At 37.3% G+C, this 24,735-nt stretch overlaps 1 protein-coding gene across 2 annotated transcripts in view; it reads left to right on the forward strand.

Annotated features, from left to right (window-relative positions):
- Smc2 (structural maintenance of chromosomes 2) overlaps positions 1-24,735 on the forward strand; it is a 42,546-nt gene that overhangs the window by 12,511 nt on the left and 5,300 nt on the right. For both annotated transcript variants that reach the window (XM_050128360.1, XM_050128361.1), the window contains exons 10-23: positions 383-616; positions 1,677-1,836; positions 2,811-2,928; positions 3,748-3,886; positions 4,501-4,620; positions 5,990-6,194; positions 7,996-8,131; positions 10,011-10,135; positions 13,309-13,502; positions 14,325-14,468; positions 17,663-17,857; positions 19,433-19,633; positions 21,057-21,173; positions 23,563-23,723. In XM_050128360.1, the coding sequence (XP_049984317.1) occupies positions 383-616; positions 1,677-1,836; positions 2,811-2,928; positions 3,748-3,886; positions 4,501-4,620; positions 5,990-6,194; positions 7,996-8,131; positions 10,011-10,135; positions 13,309-13,502; positions 14,325-14,468; positions 17,663-17,857; positions 19,433-19,633; positions 21,057-21,173; positions 23,563-23,723 (2,249 nt within the window). The remainder of the gene's footprint in view (positions 1-382; positions 617-1,676; positions 1,837-2,810; positions 2,929-3,747; positions 3,887-4,500; positions 4,621-5,989; positions 6,195-7,995; positions 8,132-10,010; positions 10,136-13,308; positions 13,503-14,324; positions 14,469-17,662; positions 17,858-19,432; positions 19,634-21,056; positions 21,174-23,562; positions 23,724-24,735) is intronic.

Genomic DNA, 24,735 nt, shown 5'->3' on the forward strand with positions numbered 1-24,735 from the left:
TTTCGAGACGGGGTTTCTCCGTAGCTTTTGGTTCCTGTCATGGAACTAACTCTTGTAGAGCAGGCTGGCCTCGAACTCACAGAGATTCACCTGCCTCTGCCTCCCGAGTGCTGGAATTAAAGGCATGTGCCACCACCGCCCAGCCTCTGTAGTAACATTATCCCATTTTGTCTGGGATTTTACTGTCCCATATGGAAAGAAAATTTTGTACTATGTAGGTGTCACATACCCAGAGCAGTCAGTTACAGAGTGAGAATTTAAAGTAATGATGGTTAAATTACTTATTTTATTATTCTCCCTCAAAATGCTATGAACTTTAATAACAAAGTAAGTTGAATTTTTTTTTCTAAAATATCTTTTCACTTTGACATTCTTTCTAAAGGACTCTAAAGCATTAGCTGCAAAGGAAAAAGAAGTTAAGAAGATAGCGGATGGACTGCACAGCCTTCAGGAAACAAGTCATAAAGATGCTGAAGCTTTGGCCGCGGCACAGCAGCACTTCAATGCGGTTTCTGCTGGTCTGTCCAGCAATGAAGATGGAGCAGAAGCTACTCTGGCCGGTCAGATGATAACCTGTAAAAACGATATAAGTAAAGCCCAGACGGAGGCCACGCAGGTACACAAAGGCAAAGACACTCGCATGGGGTGGGGACCACTGCAGTTGATGATACTTTTCACATTATGCTCTGGGTTGCTACAATATCTTGAAAATAAGTAGTTGAATGTCAAGGATTTTTTTTTAATGTACATCTGTAATCTCTTATATGGAAAATCTAAATGCGATCATTGTTAAATATTGGTATCCCTTTCATTAAGAGCTGTAATTCAGTAAATGCTTTGCTGTTTGTAGAAGTGCTTGGAATTATGCATGAATACTTGTTTTTTATTAAATGAAAGAACCACGTTTAAAATATTTACTTGAAAATATTTGTATGTTTTATTAATTAATATTAATCAGTTTAAAACATTTATATTTTCAAGTATTTGTATTTTTCATTTAGAAATGACAGGCATAAAGTGTCTAAGAACTCAATACTATAAAAGTTTTAAATTAGTTTTTAATAAGCTTACTCTGAAGGAAATGGTAAAAACTAATCTGTCACCATTCAGTTATAGAGCGTGAGAATATTTAGTTTTATAGCTTGAGTATATATTTGGTTATATCCCCCTGAGAATAAAAGTATGACTTTAAGAAGCAGGGTTTATGTGTGTAAATCCAGAGAGCCAACAGTAGTCATCACTGAGTATCAGACTGTTGGCATTGAGTCTCTGAGCAGCCCTCCCTTCTGTGTATTGTCTTTCCTGTTGGTAGCCAGGAGCCACAGAGATATGCAGATGAGGTTAGAACTGAAAAGAAAGAGAACAGAGTAGTGCGTGCAGCTGTTGGGTGTGTTTTTAAGTAGCTGCTGCGAGTTACTCTCTCATAAAATTTCTCAACTTTATTAATAATGTATACATTGTGCATATCAAAAACAGACTTTTGTACTAAATTACTCATTTACATTTAATATCTTTAAGACAAGAATGCAGAGAAATGTAACTTGTTGAATGTTATCTCAGGAGACCCCACAATTCTGTCTTCCGTTCTGACGTCCCCTGTCTTCAGATCAGTCTGACTCTAGCTGTTGCGTTGCTAGCACTGTCCGCTTCATAGTCTCTCACTGCTTCTGTCACAGGCACAGATGAAGTTGAAGCATGCCCAGCAAGAGCTAAAGAATAAGCAAGCAGAAGTTAAGAAGATGGATAGTGGCTACAAGAAAGACCAAGAAGCTTTTGAAGCTGTAAGAAAAGCTAAGGAAAAACTTGAAACTGAAATGAAGAAACTAAATTATGAAGGTTTGTCTTCAGTGTACTTAACGTTGACTCAGCAGCAGGGGTTTTTATGCATAGAAACTAACAAAGGAAATAAGCAACTTTTAAAAAACTTATTCATAGACGTTAGGGAAGTATTCACAAATACAGTCAAAATTATCTAAAATAGGTAAATTTTTGATAATTTCTTGCTTGATCACTTGAAAGTTTAAAACTGGCCTTTATCTATTTTCACTTTGTCGGGGTCCAGTGGCAGCCTGGAACCTAAATTAAGTCTCCAACATAATAGTGCGTGCAGACCCCAACATAAACTCTCTCTGGACCGGTGTGGAGGTGCGGAAGTAAAGACACAACTCACACGTCTTTATTGGGAGGGAGATTCTCAGTGGTCCCTCATGAAGTCCTGAGTTCACATCCTGAAGAATTCCTTTCATTTATACTCCAAACTGCTTTATACCAAAACTTCATCAAGGGGGAGAATACATTAGCATTCTGTTTCCTAGGTAACCAGGTGAATGGCTTTCGGTCACGTCCACAACTACCTGTCTGCTGTGTGTGCTAGCTGTCACATAGGTTTGAATTACCATCTCTATCAAGCATCCTCCAAATTACTAAGAAGGGAGCAACAACATCCTGACCTTTTGTTAGGTTAGCAACAGCCTGGTTGGCAGGGTACAGTGACCACCTCAGGTGGGGCCTATGGCTTTAGAGCCTGGCTGCTACATCACATAAAAATATGGGCCTACACACTTCAGTAGGCATTTGGTTCCTATGTTGTTTCTTGGGTTGAAAATCATATGATTCTGATGTTGGAAACATGTCCATTGGTACTTGATAGGAATTTAATAGTAAGCCTACCTGCCGTTTATTTGTTGTTAACTAGAATTTGCATTTTGTTCTTGGAGTAAGTACTTCAGAAAGAGAGGCTGAGGCCTGTCTTGCCTTAGGTGATAATGTGTTTAAGACCTGTTTTCAAGCTCCTTCTGATTACTCCTCAGAAAACAAAGAGGAGAGGCTTCTGGAAAAGCACAGGCAGCTCTCTCGCGATATCAATAATCTGAAAGGAAATTACGAAGCTCTCTTGGCCAGATTTCCAAACCTTCGGTTTGCATACAAGTAAGAGATTTAAACCATACATTTTAAAATGGTAAATGATCAACACACATTGGTACTTACACTGGAAGGCAATTCGGAAATTTTTCACAAGATTTTTAAGTAACATTTCTTTATTTAGTATTTTTTCTTAAATATTCATTGAAGGGTGTCTACTGTTGGGTGGGGAGGGGGCTTCTTGTGAACTTAACACCAACTGGTGTCACTCATCTTAACCAAATGGGTGATTCCATCTCCTCTGCTCAAACTGCCTTCAGTTATTCTGCCGTTACTGTTGCATCCTCCCATTTCTTTGACTGCATGGGATTTTTATGACATTCATTTTTCTTTTTTCAATGGCAGTAGTGAGTGTCAGGCATGTGAGGGAACCAGCCCATCAGCTCCAGTCTTTGCTGTGGCACTCTTAATCAAATCAAGTAATAGAGAGCTTGGGCCCAAAAGTGGTTTGCATTGCGTTGAAAATTTGCTGGAAAGGACTGGAGAGGTAGCTTATAGCTAAAGGAACATGCTGCTTTTTCACTGGGCCCAAGTTCAGTTCCATCCCCCACATGGCAGCGGTGGGGCTGATCTCCAACTCTTGAAGACCCAAACCCCTCTTCTGTCCTCCACAAGAAAATACACTCACATGCATTTACCCCCACACAGACACGTGAATGCCAATAATTACAGATTAAAAAATAAATCTGTGGTGTTTTTTTTTTTTCATAAGGCTGACATTTTTAAATTTTGGTTTTCATAAAACTATACTAACTTGTTTATGGGTCTTAACTAAGGCACTACAATATTTACCTGAGATTAATTTTTGGTAACCTTTATTTATAGGGATCCTGAGAAGAACTGGAATCGGAATTGTGTGAAAGGACTTGTAGCTTCTCTGATAAATGTAAAAGATAATTCTGCAGCCACAGCTTTGGAATTGGTGGCTGGTGAGCGACTCTACAATGTAGTAGTAGACACAGAGGTAAGTTAATTTTAATTAAAGAAAATGTAAGATTAATATTTAGCCTGAAAATTCCTATACTACTACAAAAATTTGATGTTTTCTTTTAACCTTTTAAGGCATTTAATCTTTATATAATGGAATTAATCAGTTAATGATTATTGTCTTACTACATTTTATGTTTTAGCTTTAATTTGTGTTTGTTATGTGTCTGCACAAGTACCACATATGTGGGTCCCCGCAGAGTCCAGAAGAAGGCATCATTTGATCTCTACACTCATTTAACTTTTCTGTTACATCACAAATATGTGCCTGCCCCTTTAACTGCTGTCGTGCGTATGCGCCCCTTCCTCTCCACTTCTCACCATCAGTTCTCCTCTATAGCAGTTTTTCCTATTAGGACTCTATATACATGAGATTGTGTAATATTTTTTTCTGACTTGAATCACTTAGCAAAAATACCTCCCAAACAAGCTGTATTATAATCTATTTTATATACTTTAAAAATCTACTTCTTTGAGATAAACATACCACAGATAAATTTGATGATGTATTCATAAGCTTTTATACATTCCATTTTACTATTTTTAATCATCATTAGTAATTTTTCTTCAAATTTCAAATGCATGTTTTAGGTTACTGGTAAGAAGCTACTAGAAAAAGGGGAGTTGAAGCGTCGGTACACAATCATTCCTATGAATAAAATTTCAGCCCGATGTATTGCTCCAGAAACTCTGAAGGTCGCTCAGAACCTTGTAAGTCTCATTGAATCTTAATTAAATGCTTACTTTCTTTTAATTGTAGGAAACACTAATTGTAAGGGACATACTCATGTAGAATTCCAGTCAACTGACGAGGTAGCCCTATTGTAGTGTTTCTGCTAGTAAGAAAGTACATTTTAAATTTACCATGCATTTTTGTTTTTAAAAGATTTTATGCTGGGCAGTGGTGGCACACACCTTTAATCCCAACAAGTTCAAGGCCAGTCTTGTCTATAGAGTGAGTTCCAGAATAGCCCTGTCTCAGGGGCAAGAAAGAAAATCTTTTTTATTGTTATTTGCTTTACTTACGTATGTGTATGACTGTATATCATAAGCCCATGCTCTTGGAGGCCAGAAGAAGATGCTGGATCCCTGGAGCTGGGGTTACAAACTTGTGATGTGGGTGCTGAGAGCTGAACTGTCCTCTGGAAGAACAGCCAGTTCCTAACAGCTGTCTCTCCAGCCCCTTACATGGATGTTGAATGCTGACTAAAAGCATGAACCTAATGACATTTATCAACAAAATTAGCTTGTTATTGAGCAGTTATTGTAAGTGTTTGAGTTGAAAAAGTTAAGTGAAACCCAGAAATAGCACTTGTAGTTAAAGTACTGAGCAGATAGCCTTTGTATAATTTAGTATTATTGAGAAAATTTTCCAGATGTCCTTGTAGTTGAAAGTGTGTGCTTTAGTTTGTGTTAGTGATGTTCACAAACTTAATTTACCTGGTTAAATTCTGGTTTAGTGAGCTGGAATTTCACACACCAGCATAGGCGCTTCCTCCAGGCTTGTTTAATGGTGTCTGCTGCCTCAGAAGACAAACCTGAGCAGCAGCCTTTGTTGTGCTTTGCTGTTGCCATAGAGATGCTTGGTTCATCTAAAAAGGGGAAGTTGGACCATGTAAACAAAGTTCACAAAGAGGCCAGGGGCAGGCATAGAAGACCCTGCTTTGCCTGGCCTGTTTATTTTTTCAGTCACTCACAGTTTATTTCTGTAATTTCAAACTGGCTGCAGTAGTACAATTTGAATAAAGCACTTACTTAGTCCGATTACTAATAATTAAAACAAAACACTTTCTGTGACTATGCTGATAAAAAGAGATTACTGTACTTTAATTAATAGTTTTATTTATATAGTCTACTTAGATGTTCAAATTTAGTATTGCCTTGATAGAAACTGCTAGTGCTTTCTGCTTAAACTACTTGAGTTACTAATAAATGTTCCAGTGTGTAAAGTGATATTCTTAAATAAAAAATTAATACTAGGTATATAAAATTTAAAGTTATATCGTCACAGGTTTTGTTAGTTTATATCCTAATGCTTCTAAGAAAACTGTCCTGTGGTCCATCTTTTGTTTTCTTGCAGGTTGGCCCTAACAACGTCCATGTAGCTCTTTCCTTGGTTGAATATAAACCAGAACTTCAGAAAGCAATGGAATTTGTCTTTGGAACAACATTTGTTTGTAACAACATGGATAATGCCAAAAAAGTGGCCTTTGATAAAAGGATAATGACTAGGACTGTAACTCTTGGGGGTGACGTGTTCGATCCTCATGGGACATTGAGTGGAGGTGTGTTCTGTATCCGCTTGTGCTAACAGTGCTGTGGTGGATGGTTTATCTCTGCCGCAGTTTCTCTATCTATCTCCCAGTTGCTTTTCAAAGTACAGAATAGTGTCAAAGCCCTCCAGTGATTATGGTAAGCTGTCATGGCTCAGCCCAGTAGCTTATTTCTCTAAAGCTTGTCCCTGTTGGTGCTTAGGCTGGTCCAGTCACTGAGGTGGTGATGTTCGTATTATCATGCTTGTGCATAGCTTTTGTGCAATTGCAGTCACAAAAAGGAAGCTTTTATGTTACTATTTTGTAATTTCTTATCCTAACTACCCACTTTCTCAGGAAATTTAATAACTCACATAATGATGTTTTAACACTGTATCCTAATAATATAATAACAATATTTTTTCTGTACCTGGAAATATTGAAGGCAGTGTTCTCGAATACTGTAGCCACTAGCCACATTTGATAAAATGAGAGCAATTTTCTTACTTGAGGTGGCAGCTTTTCAGGGGCTCAGTAATCACAGTTAGTTGGTAATTGGATTATACATGTATAGTACATTCTATGAAGCCCCATTCCATGGGCCTTAAATACATGATTAATTGTTAAAACAACTTTAAGATATGCATCTCTGATATGCAGTTGCAGAGATTTAAAAAAGCACCAGTTAAGTAACTTGGTAATTTGCAAAGTTTGGAGTTGGAATCCTAGCAGCTGGAGCTTGTGTTCATAATCCAATTTTTAATACCTTTTTAAATATTCTTTTGTAAGATTTATTGTTATTTTTATATAGTTGATAATGTCTGTGTTGTGTGTGCAGTGGCCCTCAGAGGACAGAAGTGGGCATTAGAAACCCTCGAGCATGTAGGGAATTGTGAACTGCCCTCCTCGGGTGCTGGAAACTGAACTCTGATTCTCCTGAAGAACAGGAAGCACTGTTAACCACTGAGCCATTTCTCCAGCTGAGACTTATGTCTTTGTAGGCCAGGTGAATGAATTAAGTGATCGAGTGTCACACTGTTCAGTACATTATCACATGAGTACTGTCTGCATGGAAGACAAACTAAATAGTTTTAAATTTCTCAGGCTAAAGAAATTCTTGAAATTGTATTGATTCAGATGTGCTTGGAATTACTGTGTAAGAAGTGGCGTATGTATAGTACGTATGTTATTAGCTCTAATGGCATTGTTAATTAACCATAGCATCCTTCTATCAAACCTATAGAGCTTCCTTGCTAGCGTAGTATCTCAAGCTGTCACTGCTGGATGAGTACCATTCCTTGTTCGGTATGTGAAAGCAGTTGATTCTGATGGTTTGCTGCATCTTCAGAGGATGTGACAAGTTAGGAGGTGGTAGAACTAGTTTATTTCAGTTAAACTGCATTTGCTCCAGGTCAGCTGCCTCGGCTCCCTGTTCTCATACTGTAATACTGTAACTTACTCTTTTCAGTATGCTTTCCTAAGTGCACATGGTGAATTCTACACTAATATTCAAGGGTGTTTGCTTCCCTTTTATTGGTCAGAACAAATCACATGGCTAAGTTCAGTGTCTGGAGTGAAAAATTTGCCTTAGCAAAATCGATCCAATAGATAGGGCAGTGGTTATTTTGAATATTTGGAATAAATACATTAAGACATCTTTTTGGCCGGTTTCTCCTTTGTTAAGTCCAGGTTAATGGAATAGATTCCTTCTCGTCTTAAGTTCACTGGAGGATCTGCTGTCACATTATTTCTAGTAGGGTTCTTTCTCTTAGAAAAGAATGGTTAATAAATGGAACTTAATATCCAAAGTCTCTGTTAATTTGCTTCTATCCAGGTGCCAGGTCCCAGGCGGCTTCTATTTTAACCAAGTTTCAAGAACTCAAAGATGTTCAGGATGAGCTGAGGATCAAGGAGAATGAGCTGCAGGCTCTAGCAGACGAATTAGGAGGTCTTAAAAATACTGCTGAAAAGTAAGAGTTCTGCTGTACTAATCTACACATGTTCAGCACGATAGAAAATTATTGGAAATTGACTGTCTGATTTTACTTTTAATTTTAGAATAGACCTTTGAGTAATTTCATATCTACTTTTTATCTGATTTAAAAGAATATCTTTGTTAAAGGAGGTTAACAGAATCTAATTAAGCAAATAGGGAAAAAGAACATCCTCTTTTGTTGAAAAACTATATGGTGTTGGTGTCCATTTGAATTTGATACTCTAGAGGGACTCCAAAGAGAACTCTTGACATTATCTACTCTAATACATATTAATTGAGTGCTTTGTGTATGCCTAATACCCTTCATATGAGCTATACTAAAATATTTCTGCCTTCCTCTGTTTTAATACCTAAGAAAAAACGTAAATTGGTAAAATATGTTAAATCTGTAAAGCAAAAGGTAAATCTGGAAAGGAACTAGGAACTGTCCAGGAAAAAAATAGGAGGTACTGAGGTTTTGGTAGGACGCCCATGAACACCTTGCCAAACACAACTACTGAGCAAACACCTTAACTGTGGAAATGTCCCTGTCGTCACCTAGATGTCTGTGCTTGCCAGAAAGCTCCAGCACTGAGTGCTGTAACTTAGAAGTTTTGCTTGAAATGTAATTTAATTTTTCCATTCCCTCCAAAGATGATAAACAGGAATTGATTTAAAAAAAAAAAAAACACTATTTAGAATTTACAATGCTGAATAAATGTAAAGTATATTTAAATGGTAAAATGATTTGTATAAATTGGTAGCATTCAATTTTTGAAGTTTAAAATTACACCGAGACATGAATTCCTCTGTATATATGGTAGAGATCTTCACATTCCATCAGAGTGGCCATTCCAATATGAAAATACCCATTTCCTGCCACATCTTCATTTACCTTACTCAGTTGTAGAGCAACTAAATTTTTTTCTGTGAAAAAGATGCAACCAAGTTCTTCTGTTCTGTAGAAGCTCTGGCAAGGTGCTAATGAGTTTGGAATGCATTGGGCTTTGCAGTCTTCATTTGTTTTAGGTGCAGGGATTATTTATTCTTCAGGCTTGCTTATTGACTAATTGTAGCACTGAGGTATACGAAACTGATTTTGAAAATTCAGAAATGTAAGGATCAGCCAAAACTATTCGTGTATATTTTATCTGTACATTGGTATAGTTTTCTTCAAAATTTCTGTGTTCACATTTTTTTTTAATGAATTGGAGTGGAAAGTGCTATTTTATTTACTGTCAAGCAGTTTCAAGTAGGAATACTCAAGACAGTATTTATATTTGGGTTAATCCTTTTCTCATCAAAGCTCATGAATTTCTAGTGACTAGGGTATGTTGTGAATTTATATGAACTTGAAATTTCATTGCAACTGAGTTAGCTAAATACTTTGCAAAGAGATAAGGAGCCAGAACGTAGCTAAAAGCATATTGCAAGTGCTTAAGGTGAATACGTGATTTCTTAAACTGTTGGCTTCCCTATAAACAGTGGCTACATTATTAAAGACATTTGAAAATGGGAACTAATAAGTAGGTGCCAGATTTAGGGGAGTTTTTATGTAATTGTCATTAATTTTATTTTTATAGTTATTGGTCGTTGTGTATAGGTATATTTAATAAATAAACTTGATTTATTCAAAGATTACTTTTAGTGTTTTCTGAAATTAAAGGTTTTTTGAGAAATAGTTATTTGAGGTCTTGATCATTTACAGTTTACCTTCAGTGAGAGCGTCCCATGCTCCCCAGTGGCATGTCATTCTATTTATACTACATGAGTTTATGTTATTTGTATTGCACATGAGTTTATATGAGGTAAGAGCCTCAAGTTTGAATGCATGTTTCACATGCCAAGGGTATTTATAAACTTGTCTTTTTAAGGTATCGCCAACTGAAACAGCAATGGGAGATGAAGACCGAGGAGGGAGATTTGCTGCAAACCAAACTTCAGCAAAGTTCTTACCATAAACAGCAAGAAGAATTAGATGCACTTAAAAAAACCATTGGTAAGATGAAAACCCGGTATGCCTAATCTCTTTTTTATACTGCTCTCCTCTCCCTCAAACCCAGAAGATTTAAAGATATCTAAGCACAAGTGGGCGTTTTCTGCAGGACAAGTTCAAGTGTGACTTTTGGGTCTTGGGGTGTGATCATTGTAGCATGAATTCTCACTGGTCTTTATAATAAAAACTCAGAGTCACATATTAGGGGATGAAAGCTAATGAGTCAGAGAAGCAAAGGAGCAAGCCACTAGAGTTCTTACCTCTACATTTGCTCAGGCTGAAGGGGCGATCCTGTTCTCAGAGTGTTGCTCTCTACAAAACTTCAGACTGCATCCATCTCCACAAATCCTCAGACTGCATCTGAGCTCCTGTCTCCTTCCTTATTTTCCTCTCTCCACTCAGTGTATCCTGTGTATCCCTTCCTGTCTCCACCTTTCTAGTGCTGGGATTAAAGGTGTGAGCCGACACCCGGAGCTGTTTCTCCTTTATACTAGATACGTCTTGTGTTGCCCAGGGTGACCTTGAACTTACAGAGGTCTGTCTGCCTCTGTCTCCCAAATGCTGGGAATTAAAGGTATGTGTCACCACTTCCTGGCCTCTCTGACTGCTTAGCTCAGTACTCTGATATTCAATCAAGCTTTATTTGTCAGATTACAAATAAAATATCACTACAGATCATCTTCATTTTTATTATGCAGCACCAAAGTGTCCATTTGCTAATATTTACATTAGTATGGGAAAGTATTTCTTTATGTCCTCATTTCTATAAATTATTTTGCAGACATTTCATAGTTCTCTAATCTTATAATTGTGAGTAGGTGGCATGAGCATTTAAGCTAGGATTTAATTTGCAGTCCACTCATCATTAAGGTTTGGGATATTTTTTGTATGTTTATTGGATCTTTGTGTTTCTATTTCTGTAAGCTTTCTATTTGCCCATTTTTCCTGTAGGTAGCTTCTTTTCTCCATTGCTTACATACAAAAGCTTTTTTTTTTAGTTGTTATTTATTGAGCTCTACATTTTTCTCTGCTCCCTTACCTGCTTCTCCCCTCCCCCTTCAATCCTCCCCTAAGGTCCCCATACTCCCAATTTACTCAGGAGATCTTGTCTTTTTCTACTTTCTACTTCCCATGTAGATTAGATCTTTGTAAATATCTCTTAGTGTCCTCATTGTTGTCTAAGTTCTCTGGAATTGTGATTTGTAGGCTGGCTTTCTTTGCTTCATTTTTTACATGCTACATGAGTTTATGTTATTTGTATTGCACATGAGTTTATATGAGGTAAGAGCCTATGAGTGAGTACATGTGATAATTGTCCTTCTGTGTCTGGGTTACCTCACTCAAAATAATGTTTTCTAGCTCCATCCATTTTCCTCAAAATTCAAGGTGTCATTATTTTTTCTGCTGTGTAGTACTCCATTATGTTAGTGTACCACATTTTTCTTAGCCATTCTTTGATCAAGGGGCATTTAGGTTGTTTCCAGGTTCAGACTATGACAAACAAAACTGCTATGAACATAGTTGAGCACATGTCCTTGTGGCATGATTGAGCATCCTTTGGATATATACCCAAAAGTGGTATTATTGGGGCTTGAGGCAGGTTGTTTCCTATTTTTTTGAGAAATCGCCACACTGACATCCGAAGGGGATGTACCAGCTTGCATTCCCACCAGCAATGCAGAAGTGTTCCCTTTTCCCCACAAAGTCTCCAGCATAAGTTGTCATCAGTGTTTTTGATCCTGGCCATTCTTAAAGGTGTAAGATGGAATCTCAGAGTTGTTTTGATTTCCATTTCTCTGATGTCTAAGGATGTTGAACATTTCCTAAATGTCTTTCAGCCATTTTAGATTCCTCTGTTGAGAGTTCTGTTTAGGTCTGTACTCCATTTTTTTTTATTGGATTATATGATCTTTTGGTGTCCAATTTCTTGAGTTCATTGTATATTTTGGAGATCAAATCTCTGTCTGATATGGGGTTAGTGAATACAAAAGTTTTTAATGTTCAGTACAATGCAGTTCATAGCTACTTTCCTGTTGCCGCTCGATTTGCAGGTGTGAGCCTCTGAGAGGCTGGGAGAGTGATCCTAAAATGAGGCAAACTAAAGTCTCATGCAATAGCCAACTTTATTGAGAGCATCAGACAGTTTATATTCTGAGGTTATTCTTGAGGGTTAAGCAAGGTCTTGTGAGCAAAAGTCACAAGTTTCGGCTATGTACACTCATGTGAGGGCAAGGTCACATTAGTTCAAGCTGTATATAGTCAGGGGACAACTCATGTTCGGAAACTGGTAAGATGGTAGGTAATCTACAGTAAAACCCACTGCTGTTGTTATACCTGGGAGGGCCATGAAAGCACATTCCAAGAACAACCCATGCTATGGAGGAACAGGAATTAAAAGACTCTGGTCTTACTTACTTGGAGATTTCTCATGAGGTCTCAGAAATCTCACACAGCCTCATCATGGACATGTTCCAACACTTTCCTATGCAAGTTCCTGAAAGGTTTTATAAATATATATATTTTTTAAAAAAGCTTTCTTCTCTCTTTTCATTATAATTTGTATATAGCACTTTGTTTTTGTCATTCATTATGACAAAAATCTGCATGTGCATTTTGCTACTAATATTTTATTCTGCACTAAAAGTCATGGGAAAATGTCCAGTGTTATCTTCTGAAATTATATTTGCATGATGGGTCCTAGATCTGACTGATGTCACACATGAGAGGAGCATATCCACTTTTCCTCGTTTGATTATGTTTCATACCTCAGCTTCAGTCTAAACACCCGCTCATCGTCCTCTGTCCGTCATCACGGAAGGCTGCTTGGTGGCCATAAATAGAATCACTATAAGCTCGTGCTAGTATTGATTTGAGTTGTAAGGTAGGAGACGCAATTCAGAAGTGCATCATGTGCTTTATGCGAGGCTTGAAAACAAAAGCACTTACTCACACAGAAATACAAAATGTGATCTTTCAGTAGAAATAATTTAACAGGTCTCGAATCAGTCTTTTAGTAGGATTTCTGTTTCATTATTACATTTCCAAAACAGCCACAATCCTTTAAAAAATTCAAGCTCTAGCTCCTAATTTTCCCAAAACATTGCTTAAATTAATTTAATTTGTTAACTTTTATCTTTGTTACTAAATTAACCATGTTTAACTACCTTGTGATTCAGAGGAAAGTGAGGAAACATTAAAAAACACCAAAGAAATCCAAAAGAAAGCTGAAGAAAAGTATGAGGCATTGGAGAATAAAATGAAAAATGCAGAAGCTGAAAGAGAGAAAGAACTAAAGGATGCTCAGAAAAAACTGGATTGTGCCAAAACAAAGGCAGACGCATCTAGCAAGAAAACGAAAGAAAAGCAACAGGTAAGAACCTCCCTTCAAATGGTGGCAATCCTTTTTAATCGGCATAGAGCAGGTAAGGAAATGTCATTGGCTGTCTTTACTCATCGGTAGTGATTCTAAAATCTAAGTACCTTGTGTAAACTTTAAATTATGCTTCTTATAAGCCAAACACTGTTCTCTGTAAACCCTGCAATTGTGAGTCATGCAGTTCAGGAGCAAATCATGTGATGTGGCGTGTGTCTTAACAGGTTATGTTCTTATGATCACTGCCTTCGTGGATGTGCACTGTCAGAAACTGAAGAGCAAGCATCCTATATTTACAAGGAGTCTGAGGATTGTAGACTTATTCTTAGTATCTTTTGAATCCTGCCAGAGCTGATATTTGAACTTTTTTGTCTCTTAAAAAAAAAGACTGCACCCTACACTCCAAACTTTACCTCTTTACCCAGCTTAAAATTCTTTCAATAAATAGTTTCACAATAATTTTTCAGTGAACTAAAAGTCTATTTTGGAAAACAAAATCAAGAAACAAAAGTTTTTGCATACTGAAATATATTGTCAATAAAGCTCACTAGTACATAGATTCTGTAGAATTTTATTACTTTGCTTTAGTATAATTATATATAAAGGAAATAATTTATGCAATATTCCAACCTTAAAATTTATGCATTTTTAAAAGGAAATAAGCTTCTGATTTCTTTTTCTTCTGAAAAAATAACTTGGTTTGTTGGTAGTTTAATACTAAATAGTTAGTCTTAGTTAAATGAGAATACTTAATTTTTAATCCCTGTATGAACCTAAATTATTTGCAAGAAAGTAACCTTAAAAGCAATGTTTTTGTAGGAAGTTGAAGCTATCACTCTGGAGCTGGAAGAACTCAAAAGAGAACATGCTTCTAATAAACAGCAGCTTGATGCTGTGAATGAAGCCATCAAAGCCTATGAAGATCAGATTGAAATGATGGCAGCTGAGGTAGCTAAAAATAAGGTAAGGATTATTGGTCAAATTAGAGAAATTTAAAAAAAAAACATTCAGAAAGGTTTTGGGTTCAAAGAGCACACTGAAGCAGATTGTCCTTTAGGGTTAGAGATTTATTAACACTGCAGAAGACTGCATGCCGAGGGATCTGAGAGACCAGGCCCCAAGGCTAGATGCATAGTATGGTAGAGGGCTCCCAGGAGAGCTCTGGTCCCTTCCACAGAAAGGGAGAGTTGCCAAGTGGATGCTGAGTAATTCACAGCAATGTAATTCTCAGTAAGGTGAGCTGCGGTTCTCAGACTGGTTAAGTTTGGGCAGGCGTGGTGCTTGCAGTGTGAGGAAGAAAGGAAAGATCTCAATATGGGGCTTACACGTTGGGAATATAGAAAGAGCATCCCTAGTTAGGGTGTGCGCATTATCAGAGTGAAGGATGTGTGAAGGTCACGCTCTGTCTCTTAGAATCTCATAACCTCAGCCTGTAAGTTTCTTAAGAAAGTGAGAATTATGTCCCCTGTTATTTTCCTAAAATTGATCGTCTGGGGGGTCTGTTAGAGTTTGTTAGAGTCTGTTAGTTTCTTTGGGGGAGGGGGGTTGCTGCATAGCAGCTTTGTGAAGGGGCTGCTGTGGATGAGTGTGGCCTAACTAGCTCCTAGCCTAAAACTCAACACTCATCTACTTAGGAAACGTTGAACTGAGGTGGCTGACTTGGTACTTTAGGTCTTTCCACTTAACGGTCAGAGCATGAGGGGAAATGGGGATTCCAGAAAGTTATGAAATGACATCAGGGCTTCAGCCTAAGTCTACTCAACCAAAACCATACAAGTAAATGAACTGAGTTTAAAGACAAAAAAAAAACTGTTTGCAAGTAAGGGTTGATCCCTAGGGGTTAAGAATTCTAAGGCATAAAGAACAACAGAAAGAAATAGGTGTTACCCCCAGGACTGAGGTGATGATACTTAGATAATAGCAGATCTTCCTTGGAGCCCCACTCCACCCACAGGGCTTATGCCTTAGCTATGTCGACAGAGCATGCTTATGAAGAATCTCGTGCCAAGATGTACGTACACTGCAGGTGTGACTGAGTCTTTTCTGCACTGGTAGAAGACACACATGCACTCTGTCACTTCAGACTGAGCAGAAACGGAGCTTTAATCTTGTTTATCTCAAGCAAATTAGTCAACAGGGGGTTCACTTCTTCCTTAGCTCCCAGCGAGTATGCGTATCTGCTCTATCAGCAAAGGGAATCATTCCCTTTTTAATGTAGAGTCTGATTGAACAACCTTCAAAGATCAAGTCATCTAACCTTATAACTTCCTATTAAAGGAAAACAACATGATATTGATAGAGCACAGCAGAAGACAGAGGAACGAATTAAGAGGAAAAAATATATGATCAAAATAAGGGATATCAGATAACAAAAGTTGAAATTTACCTTGGAAGCAAAAAAAAATGAACAGAAACTGTAAATTATCCCATCAACACAAACTATAAAACTGAGACAAATCATAAATTCTTAGTCAGAAAAAGGAGTAGTTAAAAATTGCTATTCTGCTACTGATATAGTATGTATTTAATTAACACGAAACTCATGGCAGAAATAAGAACAGCATCTCAGCTAACAACTCAAATACTTGAGAAATGAAGGTTATTATTACAGAAGTGGTAGAAATACTACAAAAGAATTTCAGATAATTAAAAATAGGTATGAGTATAGAAAATTCGTAAGATTCTGAATCCTAACTTTCACAGTCCTGTTTCTGAGAACTGGTCATTTCTTCCTCATTAGTTTCAACTATATTTTTGCATTACAAGGCTGCATCGCTATAGATAGATGCTGTAGGCAGGAGCTGTACTTGCTGGACAGTGTGCTTGTCTCACAGGTAGGCTTACTATGAAGAGAGGATAGTACCTGGCATCTGAGTATTGGGTTTTACTTAGTTCCAGTCTGAATACCATCCAATGGCTGGTGTTTGTAGGAATTTCTTTCCCAGCAGGCATCACACATAATATAACCTTTCTGTGGATAGTTTCTTTTCTGGGAAACCCAAATCTTTACCAAGTCAATCACATTCTGAGGTAGAACAATGTTGTTCAGAATTACGTTGTTTCCCTAATTGTGTGCCGCCCCCCCCCCCATCTAAATTATCATTGGTTTGTGATTACTTAAGGAGATCATTTCTTACAATCCATCTTAGTTAGAGATTCTATTGCTGTGAAGAGACACCATGACTGAGGCAACCCTTGTAAAGGAAAAACATTTAGTTGCGTGGCCTACATTTTCAGAGGTTTAGTCAATTATCTTGGTGCTACAGCATGGCGTGCAGGCAGACATGGTACTGGAGATGTAGCCAAATGTCTGACATCTTGGCTTGGGACAGCAGGAAATCTTTTGGCAGGTTACTTAACTTGTTTTTGTCTTGATTCTTTTCCCCCTAATATAAATATTAGTTGAACTCGGTTTTTGTTGTTGTTGTTTCATGTGATCATGCTTAATGAGTTTGTGATCAGATCTTTACCAAAAGGACATTTAAAAACTAGGGTGAAGCTAAGGAGTTCAAGAGAGTTAGCCGACTAAACCAATGCTATAATTAGTACTTGAGAAGTTAGGTAGCGTCCACCCTTGGAAGCAGGTGGTAGTAAAAGTCGGGGTGAGAAAATTTTCTTTTCTACAGGTCTTACAACAAGAGTTCTCTTGGTTTCTGATTTGACCGCCATATTAAAATGAAGAGCTGTGCCATTTCTCGACACTGTTCATCTCCAACCCCTTACATCTGCGAAGGGGGAAAGTCATATATCAGCCTTACATGTCTCGAGCCCTTACCGTTGTCCTTCCTAGATAAATGTCCTTTGGGGGTCTGTCAACTTGTCGTCTTGTTAGCTATTTCTAGCCGCACTTTTTAATCTAGAGACATACAGGTCAGCTTTGTCCCAGACATTTCATTCCACCTGCATTGCATATAGCTAAAGCTCTTGTTTCCAGCGTGAATTATGTACCAGCCTGGTTCATTAAGTGTAGGCCAAGGTTTATCGTGTGTTTGGATCCATGACTCACTTTATGAGGGTGTAGAATGGGAAGTGTTAGACAGCCCTTTACCTCTAGTCACAACGACATGTTTTCCAGAAGTCTGTCAGACAGACTTGGGACAGAATTAAAATCCTTACGTAATACCTTAACTTTGTGTTTTTCATTTTTGTTGTTTTAGGAATCAGTAAATAAAGCTCAAGAAGAGCTGACAAAGCAAAAAGAAATAATAACGGCCCAAGACAATATAATTAAAGAAAAACGTGCAGAAGTGGCTGAACACAATTTGCAGAACAATGATTCTCAACTTAAGATTAAGGAGTTAGACCACAGCATCAACAAACATAAGCGGGAAGCAGACGATGCTGCTGCAAAGGTATGGTTCTGTTCAGTTCTACAACCTGGGTCATCGAGTTGTTACCTCTGAGCTCTTGAAAAATTCTAGCAACTCTTCAACAGGAAACTTAGTACAAATGGCAGAGTCATAGCCTAAAGTCTATTTGAGTTTACGATATATTAACTGTTCTAACAGTCATTTTCAATAAATGGCCCAAATGATTTGTTTTTACATTTAATTGTAACATTTATTCCTCTTTATGAACTATATTTCTATATAATTGATATCTAGTAGGATTGGTATTTTAATCCTTACCCATTGATAAAACTTATTATTATAATGATAATATACACTCTTTATCTTATTACAAGTTGAATTTGAAGAACTCATAATTATGTATATATAGGTCTCATTTTAAAAGACTTTGGTTTTCGGGTTCCCTTATATTCAGATGTCAATGCTATTTATACAACTTTATTGCAAATACAGTGCTGTGCAGCGAATGCAGTTATTTTAAAGTTATTCCACATTTTAATTGGATTTGAAGTCTTCCTTTGCTGTGGCACAGTACCTTGAGTATATGGTTGCCTATGTAAAATTTTTTATATCATATAGACACCATGCTGAAGATGCAAAGATAGGTAACATGTCCACACAGTACCTTCAGAGATCTTACAGATCATCTCAGAAACTAGATACAATTGAAAGTTTTAGAGGTCCCATTGCAGTGGAAGCAGTGAGGGTAAATAGATTGACAAGTATTACATTCCACTAATCAGAATGAATCTCACACAGTTGTAGAGGAAAACCATTAAGGATTATAATTTCAAGTTTGAAGTATTATAGGGAAAGGTTACATTTTACCTTGTCAGAAGGGGTGGAAGTAGGGATAGTCAATATTTGAAGTATTTTTTTCTATGATTATAATTCTGAGATAATTATTAGGTAGTCACAATTAGGTTTCTATGCTTTCATCAGATATGACTATTTCTAAGGAAGTTTCACTACACACAAATTAATTTTTGCTGTAATAAATTGGATTTAGTAAAATCTGAATGACTTCATCTGACTTACATTTTAATAGAGATGTTTTGAATACACAAATGAAGCCTCTTCAATCTAAAAATCCTAAGTGCTCCATAATTTAAAACATGTTGTATGCCAACATGCCATAAGGAGAAAATTCCATACCTGGCCTCATGTACTAGGTCAGAATGAAAGTAAAGAAGCAGTAAAAACGTCGTGTAAAACTGTCTTGAGATACTGTGTGGATTCAGATACTGTGAGAAGCATTTCTGGACCAAACTATTTTGAACAAAGGACTCTCGATTTTGTAAACTTCCTCTTTCACTCATCATGCTGCTGGGTGGTGGGAAGACCCTGCTCTGTGCAGTCTGGGTTTGGGTTTGCTATCCCCTGCCAAGGGCCCATCCTTATTGCTGTAGATGAGCAACCCTAGCCTTTCTTTGTCTATGTCATTGTGATTCCTTTTTTTCTTTTCTTTCTTTTTCCTTCCAAATATTTGATTTCAAAGTAGTAAACATTTAGGAAACTGGTTTGAAAATGTTTGGTTCGAATACAATTTTAGTTCTTTCCTTTTTCATATGTGGCTAGGTATCCAAAATGTTGAATGATTATGACTGGATTAGTGCTGAGAAGCACCTCTTTGGTCAACCTAACAGTGCCTATGATTTCAATACAAACAACCCAAAAGAAGCTGGTCAGAGACTTCAGAAGTTACAAGAAGTAAAAGAGAAGCTAGGAAGAAATGTCAATATGAGAGCTATGAATGTCCTGACAGAAGCCGAGGAGCGGGTGAGTCTGCTCCTATCACTGTTCAGCCGTATAAAACAGCGTAGTGTCTGTGATGGAAGATGGCCTCTAAGCTGCTGTTGTTAGATCAGATCTTGGCCTCATGTAGTAGGTGCTTGTGTTTAAGATGCATAGTATGATAGGACTTGTTTATTTTTATTAGATCAGGATAACTTAACTTTAATACCCTTTTTAAAAAAGAATGTTGAAAGAAAAATGTTTAAAGCATTAGAAAAAGGTTGTCCTGGTTAGGGTTACTCCTGCTGTGGTAAACTCTGTGACAAAAAGCCATTCGGGGAGGACAGGGTTTATTTGCCTTACACACACGCCCTGGGTAGTCTGTCATTGAGGAAAGCCAGTGCAGCAACTGGAGGAATATGGAGGCAGGAGCTGAAGCAGAGACCACAGAGAAGTGCTGTTCACTGGCTTGCTCAGCCTGCTTTCTTATATAACCCAGGACAATATGCCCAAAGGTGGCCACTGCTCACAATGGGGTAGGCTTTCTTGCTTAATCGTTAATCAAAGTGCCCCACAGACTTCCCTATAGACAAAGGTGCTCAAGAAATTTTTCAATTCAAACTCCTCTTCCCGGATAATTCTAGCTTGGACAGGTTGACAAAAAAACCTGAAGAAGCCAACAGGGTTCTCTATTGATGAACAGTTGACCTCTCCCCTCATGTTTTGTGTCTGTTTATATAAGAACTGAACTTACGGAATAAATAAGATGTTAATGTAAAGGCTGCAGGACTGACTCAAGCCCTCCTGAGCTGTGGAACTAAGGAGAAATGGGTTAGGAAGGGCATCAGCGAGTTCCGTGCTGTCCGTCTGCAGCTTCCCACGGCAGCCTCAGCAGGAAGGCTGTGATGCAGAAGATGAGAGCTGAGCTGAGGGGCTGATACTCAGATCAGAGCGCATTCCAGGAATGCAGAGCAGTGCGGGAAACAGAACACGGATGGGTTTTTATGTTCAAAGGACTGAAAGAGACTAAAACTGCAGAACCCGAGAAAGACCGATTCTGTAGTCAGAGAGGTAGAGGACAGGTACTGTGTTACACAGGACATGCATGTCACTGTGAAGAAGTAAAAGTTTATTCATGGTACTGCTGAAACTGACCACTTGTACTTTAGTTTTCTAGTTTTCATGTGCTGTTCTCGATCGCTGGGAAGAAAAGGACTATTAGTATAGTCTAAATATTTTTAGGACTTAAAAATTCTTGGTTCTGGTAGTTGTTTTTTCCTATATATTGGTAATATGTTTACTTTTCTCTTCATTTGGTTTGCATTATAGTTCTGGTACATTGTATCTTTCTAGGAAGTAGGGTTGTATTATGTTTATAACTAATGAAATTTTTTTTATGGCTGACTACATCCCAGAATGTGGAAGAAATTTTGTATTTTACAAATAAATTATCCCGTTTCTCCTACAGTATAATGATTTGATGAAGAAGAAAAGAATTGTAGAAAATGACAAATCCAAAATCCTTGCCACTATCGAAGATCTAGATCAGAAGAAAAACCAGGCCCTAAATATTGCTTGGCAAAAGGTACTTGTTTCCCAAATGTAATCCCAAGTCGAGGATGGAGGATCACATGAGCGGGTTTCCACTGAGAGCAGCTCAGTGTGACTTGAGTGAGGCCTGTGCTCACACCTGAGTTAAAGCCTCCGCCACTTCTCAAATGTGCCTTTGTCTTGACCTCACAAGACTTAAAGAAGCACTGTTTGTTCTCCTTCCTCTGTGTGAGTGTGTTTTCTTGTATTGGAAGGAAACCTCAGGCTCTCCAGCACAGCTGCTCACCCTGAAAGCAGCACTCCTCACTTGACAGCTAGCTAGAAACAAAGGCCTTCCAAGGACAGTTTCTCTATCTTGTATTTCACTTACCATTTCAGTATATTCCTATACCCCAGTAAACTCTTTGCCGGAAGAAACTGGTCTTTTTTTTTTTTTTTTTTTTTTATGTTGATCATTTTAACTTGAGTGAGGTAGTCGGTCATTGTGGTTTTGATTTACATTAGTGATGTTGAACATTTTTTCTTTCCTTGTTGGCCTTTTGTGTAGCTATTTTGAAGAAATTTCTCTTTGGGTCATTTATCCATTTTTTAAATCAGGTTTTGTTCGTAAGTTTAAATTATGTGTATATCAATATAGTAACACTTTATAAATTTATAGACGTTTCCCCCAATTCTTCAGATTCTTTCTTAACTCTTGCATCTTAGATTTAGTTTTTGAGGTCATATTCTAAATATCTTGGTCTCTTCGTAGTTTTTTATTTAATGTCTGTTATATCTGATTTAAGTATAGCTGCTGCTGCTCACTTTAGATTTTTGCTTATATGCTGTATCTTTTCATTTTCAGTCTCTGTATGTGTGTGTACACACACATATATATATTGCTGGTAAACTTAGTTTCCTCCATGCATTGGATCACTGTATCTAACTTTTGTTTTTAGCCATCACTTAGTCTTTACTCTTAAAGAAATTTAACCCCTTTGCCTTGAAAGATATTAATGGTAAAGATGTACAACCTCATTCCATTAATTTTTTCTGTTTCATATCTTTTTTATTTCTTTGTTCATCTTTGTTGTTTAGTGATAGTTTTGTGTGTTGGTAGAATTTTATTCTCTTATTTGTATCTTTTCTATTGTGCTATAAACTTTTGTGTTTGTTTTATGTGATTATATTCAGCATTTCTTCTAGTGTAGAATTGGAGAAGGAATGATCAATAGTTGTTGACTGTGTCTGGCGCTCTCCTAATTCCCAGGGTTCACCAGTGCAGCTTTGAATATTCAGCATCCAAGTCAATCATTCTTCTTTTTCTCGGTGTTCAATAATAACCTACTATGGTAGAAGCTATTTATATTGGCATATTTAGCTTTTTGCCTGAGATAATATAAGTTCTTTAGTTAGGTCCATATTCAGGAATACTGCTAGTCTTAAGCTGCATCTTTAAGTTATATAATAGGGAAACAGTTAATTATATAATTTGTAGAACAATTCCATACCTAGATAGAATCACTGCTGGATCCCATTAAACCTTTAAAGAACTAATACCAGTGCTTCTGAAATGATTCTATAAAATCAAAATGGATGGTATGCTACCAAACCATTTTTATCAAGTCACTATTGGCCATATCAAATCCTGTGAAACACACACACATGCACTGAAGAAAACAAAAAGAAAATTATAGGTCAATCTCCTTGCATGCAAAAACTTCACACCCAAGTATTTTTATAGTACACATAGAGTTAATAATGTTTCCTAGAAGACACCTACCAGTGGTTCCCAAATTTAGTACAATTGAGAATATATTGTAAATTGATTTTGTTCTTTTCTAATTCCCAAGACTCTTGTGACGGAAATGATGTCTGTTGGCTATTGAGTATGTGAGTCAGCATACCTCATTTTCTCGGTTTTCAACAGTAACCTAATACAGTAGAAGTTATTAATATTGCCATATGTACTTCTTTGGCTGAGGTAACATGTGTTACTTGCTTAGGTCCATATTCAGGAATACTGTTTGCCTCTAGATTTCCTAAGTATATTTACTTGTGTATTTTGGGTGCCTACTCCTGAATCGGAAGATTTCCCTAGAGAACATGTCTATGAAACCCTGGAGGACATGCATTTGATAAGGGGCAGTACCGATTTCCCTGTGGTATTCTCACATTTGTCTTCTGTACGCTAAAGTTATTGGTCGTATTTGTAAGACAGATGGCTAAATGCTGATCAGTGCAAGTATATGCACTGAATCATCCAGTATGCCATGAATTTGGGCCTAAATCTGTGTAGTCACCTGCTTCAGCAAAGCAATTCAGACAGGACAGTTTCCCCAGACCTTTTCTTTCTGACAGCACAGTTGACCTGCTGAGTTGCATGTATTGGAAAGTGTTCTGAAGATGTAATTAATATGGCTTTTTTAATGTATTTAATCTAGGTAAACAAAGACTTTGGCTCTATTTTTTCTACCCTTTTGCCTGGTGCTACTGCTATGCTTGCACCACCAGAAGGGCAGACAGTTTTAGATGGTCTGGAGTTCAAGGTTGCCTTAGGAAATACATGGAAAGAAAACCTCACTGAGCTTAGTGGTGGTCAGAGGTAAGTAATCCCTTTGTAATTTATAATTTCTCATAGTTATTTTATTATAATTCATCATTTCTTTAATTGTTTCAGTTTTGATTTGATTGGCTGCCTTTGTAAAACTGGAAAAGCCTAATATATAAAACTACAAATTTGGTATTATCATTTGTTTAAGTTAGAGCTAGGGATATAGCTCAGTGTTGGAGGACCTGCCTAGCATATGCAGGGCTCTGAGTTTGCTCCCTAGCACTGAAAGAATAAACAATAAGTATAGGGAAACAACTTGTTAGATATTTTAAAATGAGCAAGTCATGTAGGAATCTGAACACCCGAAAGGAAAAATGAAAATGCCAGTCCTGTGCTTACCCAGCTTCCTCCCTAGTGACAACTGCTGTCATCAGAATCAGGGAGGGGAAGCCAACTAGCATTTAACAGTATATGCCAGACACTTGGATCTAGTTTGAGGAAGCTACAGAGAACTAAGCATTGGGTCCGCATGTTCCTAAGGTGAACCCTGCTTTAGACAAATCTAGAAAACTGAATAGTAGACCCTGACATCAATTTTATCACTCACACACACAATAGTGCTCTTTAAGAAAGGTAGCAAAGGAAATTCTAAACCTAATGTCCAACATTTAGTAAGAATTACAAGATACCAGGTATTATCCTCACATCTGTATTGGAGAATGCCAAAAGCAAAGGAAAAAAAAAAAGATTGCCAAAATTGTAAGACCATCTTGGTCTGGAACAGTGAGCTAGCTCAAGCTGGGCTACACAACAAAAGCCTATATTTAAAATAATAATGATAATATCAGTAAATTTGCAAAAGAAAACTCACTGTGTTAACCTAGAAAAGAATAATTCTTTAAAAGAAACAAACCTAGAAATATGAAACTTCAAGTGGATGTGAAATTAATTGTTTTCACAATTAGATAACAGAGAGATAAAACCTGTTTAAAAAAAAATAATGTGAAAGTGTAGAGGTAAAATATAACTGAAATGTATATTTCACAAGATTAGTGAATTAGAT

Source organism: Alexandromys fortis, unplaced genomic scaffold (genome assembly GCF_014885135.2).
Source record: "Alexandromys fortis isolate MF-2015 unplaced genomic scaffold, M_Fortis_MF-2015_v1.1 scaffold_301, whole genome shotgun sequence".
Lineage (NCBI taxonomy): Eukaryota > Metazoa > Chordata > Mammalia > Rodentia > Cricetidae > Alexandromys > Alexandromys fortis.